Source organism: Athene noctua, chromosome Z (genome assembly GCF_965140245.1).
Source record: "Athene noctua chromosome Z, bAthNoc1.hap1.1, whole genome shotgun sequence".
NCBI lineage: Eukaryota > Metazoa > Chordata > Aves > Strigiformes > Strigidae > Athene > Athene noctua.
The window spans coordinates 22819953-22834208 of record NC_134077.1 but is presented as its reverse complement, the minus strand read 5'-3'; the positions used below and the strand labels follow the sequence as shown (position 1 = coordinate 22834208).

The following is a 14256-nucleotide window of genomic DNA, read 5'->3' as shown; positions in this document are numbered from 1 at the left end:
CACTTGACAACATATACTCAGTGTAAACCAAACCTTTTTTAACCTCTCTCATACAAAACAGAAAAAAGGAAAAAAAAAAATTAAACACACAAACTTTCACAACATGACAGTTTAGTCTGCAAACTCAATATAACTATACACATATAATACCGGTGTGGCTCTGTTTCTTTAAGTTAAAAAGGATACAAAGGCAGGCTCAAGTAAAAACAAACCACCCCTCCCACCCCCCCCCAGTCCCCCCATTCACACATTTTCATCAACCAAACCTCTCACGAACCAACATCATCAGTTTCTTTTTGCCTTTGTAGATTTGTTTTAGGTTATCAATAAACTGTGTAAACTGGATGTGACCGTCATGAGCCATTAAGAAGGTCTCTCGGGCCTTGCTGAGGAACTCTATAAACTCACTATAGTGTCGTGGACTGATGTGAGTGAGACGTGAATGAGTCGTATTAATGTAGGCTCCGATCGTGGCATCTAAGAGTTGCCGTAATGGGGCTTTGTCCAGTGACATGAGCTTACCAGAGTTCCTCCTTCCATGAAGCCCCACCATGCCAGGAGTGGTCAAAGTACACCTACGCAAAATGTCTGACAGTACTGTTGCACATTTGACACTTTTGACCACCAGAGGTATTATAGCTGCTAGCTCATTTTTCCCAAGGGAGTGGCTGAGCGCACATGCCCACAGAACGTCATTAATGGCAGGGTGTGTGTCCTGATTGTAACTCAGGTTGAGATGTGTCATGGCCAAAGTGGCCAGCTTGTAGGCTCGCATGGGGTAACCACGGTGTTCCATGTATCGTGCTATAGTAAAAAGCTGCGAGTAGCTCATGCCAGTTGTAGCAGCATCTAGAACGATTTGGTAAGCGGTCTCAAAAGCTATGTGATCCTTTTCACATAAGGTCAGTGCAGAAAGGGCACAGTTCTGAGGATCCTTCATGGCACACTGTAGAGCAAGCGTCCTAGCACTGCCAGCCAACTTCTCCTGCTGATGGCAGTCCAGATGCAGACGGACAATGGTGCTGTTGGACATCACTGTTGTAGCAACAATACTAGTGGCTTCTGTTGGAGTGAAAAGTGTAAACCAGTTTTGCATGATACTATCCAGTGCATAAACACCTGGGGAGAGAAAGAAAGGATTAGCCACAACTGGTAAAACCTAGCAGATACAGATGTTCAGCAAGAGAATCTATTTGCAGTAAAGTCTGAGAGGTTGCCAGTACATCAATGGGATGTGCTTCAGCAAGAAGGGCTAAACCAGACAGCATGGCTGGAAAAGGACATTAAAATAAATGCTACTGCGCAAACTCTGTAGCAATCAAAGAAATGCAGAGAATAACAAAAAAAAGCCTGCAAGATAAGCTTTAATTTCCGGGTGTAACAACTGAGTTGTTTTACTTAAGTTATTTAAGACAATCTGGATAACAAGTTCTGGCTCATTTGGTCTCACCACATCACTCAAAAGCAGCCCTCACATTGAACACTTAAAAGGCAATTTTAACTTCTTTTCTCACTGTGTATCTCAATGCACAGCACGTGAACAAAAGAATATGAAAGTATAACCAAATGGCTTTCTTAATACAACACTATGGCACACCTTAACAGAACACAAAAAGCACACCTTAAAAATAATCCTAATTCCCCTCTTCTCCCAACAGGCTTTTCAGATACATCTTATATCTAGTTCATATGCACCTGAATATCAAGATCCTTACTAGGGAAATACTCTGAGCAATACAAACTACTGGATATTATCTGAAATAGGTATTTTTCCTTACCATCACTTTATTGCTGCCATGCGTGCGTTTCTGTGTGTGTTTGACAAAAGGGGGAGGAAGGGGGGAAGAGTGACTAATGGGTTTCATAAATTGAACATTATAGCCAACTAGAGTGCCTTATTATTGCTGGAGGCAGTTTACACACATCTGTGAGCCCACCTAAACCACACCCAGAGGTCCTCATTTTCTCTGTAGGACTCTGATGTTTTCTGTGCACCCCTGCACTCATGTGCAACAATTCAGCATAGCCAGAGAATACCTGATCTTCATTTAAATACACAGATTCCTTGCTTTACCAACCTGATTAAGTCTCAGGAGTACTTTCCATTACATTATAGGTTCTTTATAGAATAGTTCCATTAGAATATGTAAACTAAAGCAGTATTAAAACCAGCATTTTATTTGCCGATATGCAACTGCACAGAATAATACCCAGCCACGAATATCTGTAAGATAGCCTCAGCAATAATTGTCTTAGTAAAGATATAAAAGCAATAAAACAAGAGCATTGCATGAAAATTTGCAGACACGACTACTTTCTGGCTGAGGGCAGACAAAGGCAAGCTGCATTTTCCCATGCTACTGACAACATTAATTTCCCAGTTAAGTATTAAAAAAAGAGGAATGAAGTAATCCAGAGAATAAGCAGCAGCAATCCTCTGATGTTCTGAAAGTCGAGAAGCATCATGTGATACAATCCAACTCAGTTGTATGAAAAAGGAGTAAATACAGTGGGGAAACATGCTTTACAGAAATACCTTTGGTGACAATTAAAACTGCTCCCTTATCAAAAGTACTTATATTGTCCCCGCTACCACAGCTGCTGATTTTTTTTTTTTTTTTTTTTTTTCCAGCTACACAGTTTTTAACACACTGATCTCCACTTTCAGATTCTGTATCCTCATTTTAGGAGATTGTAAACTGGAATACAGAAGCTAAGGGATGCCTCATCAAGAAACACAGGAAATCTGTGGCAAAGCCCAGAAATGAACAGAACGACCTGCTGAGTGCACTGTTCTCCCACTGCTATCCTCTAAGCATAAGGCTGGTTCTGGTCCCACCTTATTTTCACCTTACATAGTGAATGATGGGCGCATTCATATTTGGGTTGTTTATAGTGCAGATGAGAGGCCTGCACATCACAGACACGTTACAAAGATACATTACACTCGAAACCTGGATTTACTCAGGGGCTTAAAAGCCCCTATCAATGAGAACCCCCTTTATGAGATTCTCTCTGCCACAGAGTAGAAGGCATGCTCAGCATTTCATTCACCTGTTTTCTAGTTCCTTTTCCCACAGCTGACCAGATAGTGCTCTCACCTGCCTTTCAAAGCCTCACCTGGCCTTTCAGAGCAATCAAAGTTGTAGCACAGTGTAGCCCATGCCATGAGCCTTTTCTTCACTGCATCCTCAAACCCAGTCCCATCATGGAGGGAACAAGGGAAAATCTGGAGTATTTCCTATAGGTTATGCACACCCCCACCTTCCAGGGGAAGAAGTCACACTGCATTACTCAACTGTTGTCTCACTTGGTTTGTGCCTAAAAAAATCCACTCATCATTGCCATGTCTTCTCACCAAATAAATTTTATAGATAAACAGAAAGTAAGGAGACATTTGTAGAACCTGTGTGTTGACAAGCAAGATCAAGCCCTCTAAAATTAGCTGACAAGAGAAGCATCTCAGAACATACCTACTTCTGTTGCACATGTTACCAACCACCTCACCATTTCCCGCCGTCGCCAATTCAGTGTTGACAGTGTCATCCGCATCACCTATTAAAACAACACCAAAAAAAATTACAAATTAATCCTATTGTAAACAAAGGCAAATACCAAGTTAGGGATTTTTAAGTTACTCAGATACAGTAAGGTTCAAAATGGCAGTCTCTTGCCCTCTCCACTCTTGTTACCTCTTTTTTAGCTTGTGTCAAAAGATTTGAAAAATATTGCTCAGCTACCTCAGAATAGCATGCAGAGGGCAATTCCAACTGCACATCCTTCAAGGCTAGAGGAGAGAGACTGTTTTATCCGTGGGGAAGAAAGAAAAACCCACAAAAAAGCTCTCCCCTAAACAACAACAAAAAGCCCAATCAATTACCAATTATTCAAATTAAATTATATCATATTTCCTCCCTCTATGCACCGTAGTTGTTAAAGTGGAAATGCATCAATTCTTGTTGGGCAAACTAATCCCTTTTAATTTTTCCCTCATCTGCATTTCTTTTCATTGACTTCAACAATACAGAAAGGAGTTAGTATACTGTGATTTGACTGTCTGCTTATTCTGAAAAGATATATATAGATTTCCAGATATATTCAGGTATTAAGAAGGCCACAGCACTGATTTCTCTCTGTGAGGAGTCCCTGTAAAGAAGTTCCACCATAAAAATCATCCAAATCCTAGAAAAGGGGCTTTAAGCTTTGATAGCAGCACCCATATTTTACATCACTTGTAGTTGTTTCTCAAAACATGGGCAAATATGTTTATTCAGCAAAACAAACACTTTCACGGAAATTGCATGTAGAGTTTGCTTCAGCTACCTGGACAGACCACACAGATACCCAGATGAAGGCAGCAAGCAGTTTTCCCCTTACAGTATCAGTGATCATACTATGGTATTGCTATTTGAGGCAATTAAATAAAAAGCGTAATAGGTCAATCACAGAGCTCTCAGTTATGATCTTCACATATTAAACTCAACAAATGCACTCACAAAACAGCTTGGAGTCAGCAGCATTTGTAAGAGGGTTCTCAATCCATAGCCCCTCCCAATCCTAAGGTTACTTCAAAGTTGCATGTAGCCCTCTGTCATATTTGTTACTCCTGCCATCTCCTTTAGTCCTATGCTGTCGATAGGATAATTAAGAAGATGGAACAATTGCTGAGAAGCACAAGTACACATATAATCTGTAAGTCTGGTTATAAAAAACCAAGAGTGGTTCCAAGCTGGCCTCCATTCTCACCTTGAGACCCCAGTGACAGGTTACACATCACTCAAAATACAGGATAAGGCCAGCTTTGTTGGCCTCAGACATTGCTATATCATTTTAACTGAACAGTAATGTAAGTGCTAGACTGGAGAATACCATTTGAAAGAAAAAGCAAGCATCTATAAGGAGTAACCCAACACTTTTTAAAATATGAAAATACAGCTAAGGTAAATCACGGAACAGGTCTTTGCTTGGAAGTCTTTCTGGAAGAAAAACAGGCAGCCCCGTGTCAAAATGCTTTGGAGTGTTATTATTTGTCTCATTCTGTCCATCAAAGCAAAGAAGTCTAGGTGACTTCCTGTATTGATGCACACACACATTGAAGACTAACATTCTTTTCAATATCCATGATGAATTTTCAGCTTCCCCTAAGTAGAGTGAACACAAGAGAAAGCACAGGGTAAAGGACTAAATTCTGCTATTGGTGAGGGAAGGAAGGAAGGAGATAAAAAAACCAAAACAGTGTTAATGATGACTTGTCTGAAAGTCTTTGATGATTTCCATCACTGTGGTCATCTATAACAGGATCAGCAGTCACAAGAGCCTTCAGCACACACAGTGGGCACAGTAATAGTTCCAGTGTAGACAGTCCTAACTTGAGAGCAAAAAGGAATACCACATCTAGTTTCTTGACATAGAAAAGTTTCTTGACAAACTACTCTGGAATTAGGTTCCTTTCATTTGATTAAATTGACAAGCCAAGAACAGCAAGAGAGAGGCCCTTTACTGATGATAAAAAACCCCAAGGATTTCAATTAAATTATGCATTCATGTCCTGACCAAGGAAGAGCTGAAGTTAATTTACACTGTAGCACATGTAGTCAAAGAACTATTTCCCTTTTGCTCAATACATTCCTGAGGTACTTCTTTCTAAAAGAGGGGTTTCACACCTGGCAAAGATCTGTGCTGCCAATTGAAGAGAGCTTCTTAACAAGTCAAGAAGTCTGAAAATTACAAGTAGTTCCTGGGAATTACACGGTTTATCTCAAAGCCAAGCTCTCTTCCACACAGAATAACCTTGACTTTGCCTTGATGGATCTTTATAAACATTTCTTACAGAGGAAGAGAAGATCTCACCACCCCTAAGAGAGATAAGAAATGGCAAACCAACAATTAGCTTCTATACCACTGTGAAACCTCTTTGTCATGCACACTGGAAGGAGGTTTATTTATTAAATTTATTCACATGTTTTGGGGAAAAGGACACCACTTGCACAAATACACACTGAGTGATTGCCTGCACTGACTTGCTCAGCAGTTCTGCCAGCAGTACCTGTTTGCATGTGTGCAGTAATACTTGCATTAATGTAGCATACAACTGGCAAGCAGAGGAATGGAAGCCCCTCCTGTACCTGCAGATCTTACAGCATCTGTGCAAATAAGGTTCTGAAGGTCAGAATACACCTGAGATGCTCCACACCCATCCGGCCATGCTGATGACCTCTATCCTCAGCCACTTTAAAAGCCTTCCCTTCCTGAGCCACGTAACACATGCTGCCACTGGAAACAGGCAGAAAGAACCCAGGAGACTATACACTACCCCCAAATCTAGAACAATGCAAGAGGTTTTTCTGTCACAGAGATCCCAATACCGAAGTTGTGAAATTGTTGGCATCATCTCAGTCCAACCAACCCAACTTGTCATTGCTGTAGCTGAGGCAGAACAGTACACCTGTGAGGACACTGCTATTTAGTTTACCATATGAGGGGAGAAAGTTTTCTAAGGCACATAAATTTTATCAGTAGTCAGATACTACATAGTGAATACAGACAATCTAATTGCCATTAAGCCCGAAGGGGAAGCACCTGTGTAGAAATCTACACAGCTGTGAGTGACTACCAGAGAACTGCTACACATCTTCCTTCTGGAAAGCAAACTACCTTTAAGATTCTTAAAACATGTTCATAAGCATGGGACAGAACAGTGGACAAGTTCTACACCAGTTTGCTCCAAACCCTGGGATTGAGGAGAAAGTAAGGGTTCATGATATTTCTCTCACTAGATCTCACTGAAGACATTCTGATCACACCACCAACCACAAAAGGGTATACGTGAACACAGCGTTCATGTAGGTGTGCTGCTACCACTGAATGATACTTGGTGAATACTTGAGCTGACACACAGGTCAATTATAAGGATCTTTCTCTCTCTCAAGTAAACAAACATTTAAGGCAGAAACATACCAAGACGTGAAAGAAGCAGCAGATTTCCACAGCAACCTTGGGAATATGAAAGGCTAACAAGGCATACATAATCTCAGCCTTCTGATTAAAGACTTTAGTTTCTAAACATCTAGAATACGCAAATAGTACCTTTCTTTGGCATGAGAAGCAACTGGGATAATATCCTTTCCCCAGCAGTCTTTGGAGCTTTGTTTACTGAAGCAAAGTAATAAATGGTTTTCTGATCTTTGCATGTTTTTGAAGAACTCCCTGAGGAGGGATGAAGAGATTTATTTTTGTTGAAATGAACTGTGTAAACTCTAAGATTCATCAGTGTCAGGCAGTATTACTCCAGATACCTAAAAGTTAGCTGTCTCCATTTAGCTTGCAAAGTCTCTCCTAGGAGCCTGAAAACTGATCTGAGGTTCAGTTCTAATCAAGCTGAGTCTGATGCATCTGACCGTCCCACAGCTTGTGGACTACAGGATTTAGATCAAGAAAGTGAGAGCGCTGCTGTTAGCACAGTCTGCCTTAGGAACAGATCATTATGGCTGACCTTGGCGCTCTCTAGTAATTCAACAAGCACTGCCCAATCTCATTTAGAGGAAAGGAAGGGAAGAAATGGTAAGAAACCCCTCAAGGCCATGCAGAAAATACAGTGCATTTCTGGCAAGCAGAATAATTTTGCTTTCTAGCCAGCCCTACATATACTCCTGAATCCATTGTACTGGTCCTCTCTCACCCCTGAACAGAAGAGTGCCTGGCAGCCAACCACTGCCAGCACTCTTCCACCTGAATGGCACAAAGAAGCTGCGTAGACCCTTGGTCTGTGCTTATCAGTCCACTGAGCTTTGTATCTGAAAACAGAATCTAAGAATTCCAGATAGCGCCCAAAGAGGGTATGGTCCTCAGTGTTTAAAAGCTAATCCAACCAACATTGGGTCAAACTCCTTTCTTCTACTGTAATAATAATGAATGAAGGAAATACCTGAAGGCCCAACTCCAGAGAAACTTTCAGAAGAGTGATGTCTGGCAAGCTGTCCATGAGTGTTGCTATTTTAAATGCATCCTGGGCAAGTTTGAAGATGTGTGATGAGGAGTGGATATTTTTCTGGATAGATTCTAACACTGTTTCCAGCCTCCGAACATCACCTGCAAGGTGTAAATAGAATCACCAAAACAGAAAAAGCTCCCAAAACATCCTGAGATGTATTATAACTGAGCCTGCCATTCCTATGCAATAGTATGATGTTTCACTTAGACTTTGTTTTTAGAAACCTTCCATAATTAAATCACATATGAATGAAAGATACAAGACAGCACAAACTCCTCCAGTGCCTGACAGTGTTAGTGCAGTACATGGCCAAAAGTCATCCTGATTTGTGAATTTTAGAAGTGATTTGTCCACTCCTGGGTCTCACAGTCTATGTTGTGTGTCAGAAGAACAAAAAGCTGTCTCATCAGCCTTTGGCTACCATCTAGCTAGCTTAACTACTTTGCTAGAAAATTAATTGACAGGTTTAAGCCAGCTCAGTTTGTTGTACCCATTTCAAACTCCTGTCAGACTGCAATTTGGATTCCTAAACACAAGTTTTATAATCTGTTTACTCCATGCAATATTAAAAGCATACATTTAGCTGAGTACATAACTGACACCAATGTACCTTTGGCTGCTGTTAGCATGGTTGATGCCAGCTCACACTGCTGGGATTCAATGTGACTTAGGGTGAACCAGCGGGGATACCGGTTTGGAACAACTGATGCAATGTGGTGTGGGCGGGACACGTCTCCTGAAGGAGCTGTAGATTCCAATACTAGCAACCTGAAATAAGGAAGAAACCCTCTTTCATTAAATCATTATTACATTAGCTTACTCATGAGCAAAACTAAAGCTGGAAGAACACTTGACCTTGTTTATGAAATGTGCCTTTTTGGCTATAAAAAAAAAAAAAAAAAGAAAGGAAAATCACTTCTCGGGGAACCTTAAAAGTCCTTTTGTCAAACTTGCCTACAAGTAGGCATCTGCAGGAATTCACAGTACAACTAAGCTCTCCATTAGCCAAGGCAGCACAGACTTTCTGTATCATGCAGAGAGATGAAGTTTTTCTCCCTGCCTTGTCTTTGAACCACAACCCTCAGGAAGGATATACTGATAACATGTAAATATTTTTCAGTATTTGGAACAGACTTTTTTCACCTACAAATGCTTTAAGTAAGGGAGAGGTATATTTAATAAGTCATGCAGATTTTGACCTTGCAGTAAATTCAGACATGTATTTATGTCCAGAAAGGGCATTTTACTGTTCAGCTGACTAGTTTTTGAAGTCCTTAAACTTCAGCCTACCAACATTTTATCATGTACTATAGTCTGATGCTAGTGTCCCAAACAGCAGTGACAGAGGAAGTTTCCTCAACCAACATTACTTTCCAGACTCCATTTTTCTAGTCCTGAAGCAAAAATTTCTCTTGAGTATGCAATCTACAAAAGTCTTATTGTGAATAAGAATCCATACTTAGAAATTCAAATTAATGTGTTTGTTGCTGATTACTGCAACACAAGTGATTACAACAACAGAGACTCAACTGATGGCCCTTACAACACACTAGATAGAAGCAGTACACCAGATACTATATAAATACCAATGCAAAAAGTAGGAGTGAATAGAACTAGGCATTTTTATTCAACACAATTAAGCAGTTTCAGGACATGAATGGTCAATGAGACATCAAATAATAGTAATAAGAATGTCCAGAAGAAAAGTCTTTCGGGTGCTTAGCTTCTTGATCAGGATTAACATATGAGTTCTGCTTCTACCAGCTTTCATATGCAACTGATTTTCTAGAAGGAAGTCACCTGGGAGGACAAAGAAAATTGGATCTCTTTTGACAATAAAATTGCAACTACTGAATACTGAAAATCCAATGCATTATAATTTTCTGTGATAGAGTATTTCTTATGGACTAAGCTAATTTAAATGTGTTACAATTTCTTGCACTTAAATACCTAAGTTCTTTAAGTAACAGAGTGCATGCCTTTTTCGCAGTAAGAGAGTTTTAAGTTCCATCAGCTTTCTGTAGGTTCCTGAGAAACATAGTTCTGAATATATTGTAGGTATGTAGCAGGCATATATGAATACAACACACCATATAAATAACTACCAGTAGGTTATATTAACATTTTCAGACACATGTATGTGCATGATAAAGTAAAAAAACTTCTTCAGCTGATTTTTTCTAAGCATAAACAGAGAGCAGGGGGAGAGATGCATTATTAGATGGTTTCAATAAATAGTAAAAATCCCAACTACCTAATGCAAAAAGCAATTATTAAGTTATGAGTAACAGTAAATGGACAAAGAGCATGAAAGAAAGAGGCTGTTTCGGGGAAATCTTTTGTACACTGAATTTCTACGTTCTCCTGTGAGAAGAAATGCTGTTGTGAACTGGTGGCTTTCACACTATTTTGGCAAGATTAGGGAACATCAGAACAAGCAAAAGCAGATTTAGCATTCTTAACTTCTTTTTTCCCCCTTTCAAACTTCAGTTATTTAGCTAGGTTTTAGCAAAGCTACCTTGTGATTAAACATCACCATTAAAGTCTGGCTCCCAAAGCCTGGGTGACATTCAGGCTTTACAAGGGATCAGTGAAATTAAGCCAAACATCCAAGTTCAGATTCCAAGTGAGCAGTCAGCTAGGTCACTGCAGATCTGTATCTCCAAGGCTCTGCTCCATGTTTCAGTGCTATGATCAGAGAACTGTGGACAGAAATGACCATCAGGGATAGCATAACCCTATCCTTGCAGACCTAAAGTGTATGCATGAAAGGCTTTATGGTCTCAGCTTCCAAGGATTTCATTCTGAGTGTTCCACACACTAAAAGAGCTTTCAAAAAAATGAAACAGCAAGAGATTATTTTGAATACAGAGAGGTACAACACTCCTGAGCTGCCATCATGGGTCATTGACCTGTGTGGACACGGAGCATTTCCTGAGAAACATCTTTTTCCTGAAGGCAAATGGAATGCAAGTCAGACATTTTGTTGTCATATGACATACTCCATTTAAATCTGAATATTCCTGCAGAAGGGGACAAGACTGCTTTGTTATGAAGTACAAGAAAAAAGCACTGGCTCAGACCACACCATATGGATTCAAATCTATCTTTGAGAGTTAATTTATAAAGACAGCCGCTGGAACAAATAGTCCTGCTGAACAGGGTAGGCAGCAGATGATCCTGAGACTGCTGGTGAGATGCCTCTTTTCTCATTTCCTCACCAATATCATCACACACAACCAAACGGTTGAGAGAACGCACGTGCTAAAGCTGTTACTGTTTAACACAGAACCACGTGCCCCAAGAGTGGGATTCTAGAAGGATTTGTAACAGACAATGCCATTTTACTGTTGTAGATAAACACTAATTGTACATTTATAAATTATTATATGCTGCACTTACTACAGAAACCAATTGTTTTTACAGATGACAGAACCAAACTAATTTCTTCTTAAAGGGAAGAACACTTCAGAAAAAAAAAAAAAAAAAAAAAGACTAGCTCTTGATCACCAAGCTTTTCCCCCTTTTCCAAACCACTATTTATGCTTTTAGTAGATGACCTGTGAATACGTACCGCATGGCTCTCAGTGCAGTTTTGTATGCCAATTCAGCATCATGAGGTAGGAGAGAGGTGAAGAGATACTTGGCAAACGTGTGCATTGGAACGCTCTCTCGATGGGTAACTTCACCTAAACCACTATACGGTCCAGCTGTGAGAAAGAAAAGGAATGTCAGTATTCACATACTGCTAAAACCTGACTTTTAAAACATTCACTATACCTTCAAATAGAATTGGTCTACAGAGACAGATTTTGCTGTACAACAGTTAAAGTTGTATTGCTATTTTCTGTGAAATGTATTACATGTGTAACACTTACATACAACGTATTACAAGTGTATGAAACATCATACATCATACATCCTTTGAGCCAACACAACAGACTGCAAATTGTATAGTATTAAGCACACTACCAGTGTGCATACGAATGGACAGAATGGGGCTCATTCAGCAAGGCTATGGTATGCCAAAGTAGAAAGCGATAATCCTACATTTGCCTCCACACAGTTACACTGTACACACTAATCTCTATGGAACCTGTTAGTGCATGACTGTTTTATCATAAATCCAAGGAAAAAAAGAGTGGCTACAGTGGAAAAATGTGTATCTTTAATTGAAGTTACATAACCAACCACCATAGGAGTATTTGATCCCTATTAACATCTCACCTGACATTAGGTATTTAAATAACCCATTGGTCTGGACTTAGTCTCCCAAGAAGACTAGGTCAGATCTTGCAGAAAAGCTGGTTTTGTTAGTCCATTATAGCTACGTGATCTTAAAAATTGTGTCTGTTGTTGGAAAACTGTTCCCATTTCTGGGGCAATGGATTTTGCTCACACTCAGAGCAGACAGTCTTGTATTTCAACTTTGTAACAGCAGTGTCAAGACTGACAACAAAAAAGTTTAAACGCAACTATTTTCTTGCCGAGTTCTGAATGTTCATGGTGCACGTGAATCCCATTTTTATATCTTTCCTGCAACCTTAAGACTGTTATCCCTGTTAACCAGAAAACCGTGTGAAAGTTTTTGACTTCAGCAACTAGAGGTTCAGGCATTAAATGTTGCAAGATACAGAATAAGAATTTTACATGAAGTATTACTGGACTATTATTGCACAGATAGCAGCCAGCCGTCCCAGAAGTTACTACTACTACTTCTACTAGACACTCCAACTCACCACACTTGAATGGATGGATGACCATGTGAGCACACTTTGCTTTGGAGTCACCTGTGTCATTTAAAATGCCTCCAGGAGCAGATCAAACTAATACGGCTGACTATACTGAAGCAGACGGGGAGAGCAGATGAGGAGAAACAGCCAAGCTGTTTCAGCAATGTTTTTCTGACTGATGCTTTAGCACAACATGCAAAGATAAAATCACTACGCATGAAAAAATTCTGAGCTCCATAGGTGGGCCTTTCTGAAGACTGGGGCTGAATACAGAGGAAACATCAATGAGGATTTAGTAGGTGACAGTGTGTCTCAATCATTTAAAATGAAGTTGAAAGCCATTCAAAACCAGCTGGCATTGCTTCAGTGAAAGAAGCCATTTCATATATGTTTGCCAGTTGGTGGTCCAGACAGAAACTCAGTTAGGACACAAAGAATACATGACAAAGCATTTATATGAAAATATATTCTGCCATTATCTTAGCAGTCAAGCAAAAAATTAGAACAGTTCTTGCAAAACAGTCTTACATTCTGCTTTCCCATGCACTCAAATGGTAACTGCATACAGCATGCATTAATCTGCATTAACAGCATAGAAACCAGTTTAATATTGGATTAAGCTTTCTTTATTGTATCTACAAGACTTTAACTATAAAACCACAATTTATATGATTAGCATCTTAAACCACTGCAGTATTCTTCCTCCATGTGAGCTGGCAGTTTCAGCCTAACCTGGAGTAAATTGAAGCTATTGCAAAAAAGATCTCTCTGCACACAGGAATACAAAACCATCATCGCACATTGCTCACCACAGCAATTTTGTAGGTAGTTACATTAGCAGGTTACCTGCTATGATCACTTGTTTAATACTCTAAGAAAATATTAAAAGATTTTCAGTAAACTAAAATTATCAGGGAAATCCTGCCTTTTTCCTCATAAAACATCCCTACTGGTAAACAAATGCGGCAAATTGATTTTATAATCCACAGGATCCCTGTATGGTGGTTAATAGCTGGATCCAGTGAAAAGCTGTTCTTGTCCAAAGGCCAGAAAGCAGCAGTACAGCCATGCCATAATGGAAACTTTCCCCATGGTGTGGCTTCTCAAATGGCACCATCAGTAGGTACCAAAGTCTTTAAGGATCTGGGCAAAAATAGTGACTCAAAGCAGAGAACCCTAAACAATATACTAGACCTCTTCCATTAAAGAGGAAGTTTTAAAAGACAAATGTCTTGCAGAAAAAAAGCAAAACCTGACTGATGTATTACAGTCTTCTCAACTTACCTAAAGCAGTACCACACTCACCACCATCCCTTGAGCAAGCACTGAAAACTTGGACCATGCCTCTGGCTAATTGGTTTCTCAAGTTTTTTCATTTAAAGAAAACCAAAAAGACAACCTCAGAACCCATGAGACTACTCGCTGAACATGAGGCTTAAGTGCTGCATGTTAAGCTTTTTTAAAAGCTAAGACAAAAGTATGCGCTTTTTTTGTACAGATTTTATTGCAACACAACAGCTAATTCCCAAACAC

At 39.8% G+C, this 14256-nt stretch overlaps 1 protein-coding gene across 3 annotated transcripts in view; it reads right to left on the bottom strand.

The window, feature by feature from the left end:
• Positions 1 to 241: 241 nt before the first annotated feature.
• The window catches only part of ZSWIM6 (zinc finger SWIM-type containing 6), a 114050-nt gene continuing 100035 nt past the window's right edge, over positions 242 to 14256 (bottom strand). For all 3 annotated transcript variants that reach the window (XM_074931637.1, XM_074931638.1, XM_074931639.1), the window contains 5 exons: positions 11565 to 11700; positions 8601 to 8758; positions 7925 to 8088; positions 3474 to 3555; positions 242 to 1119 (listed from right to left, as the gene is read on the bottom strand). In XM_074931637.1, coding sequence (XP_074787738.1) covers positions 257 to 1119; positions 3474 to 3555; positions 7925 to 8088; positions 8601 to 8758; positions 11565 to 11700 — 1403 coding nt within the window. In that variant the 3' untranslated portion in view covers positions 242 to 256. The remainder of the gene's footprint in view (positions 1120 to 3473; positions 3556 to 7924; positions 8089 to 8600; positions 8759 to 11564; positions 11701 to 14256) is intronic.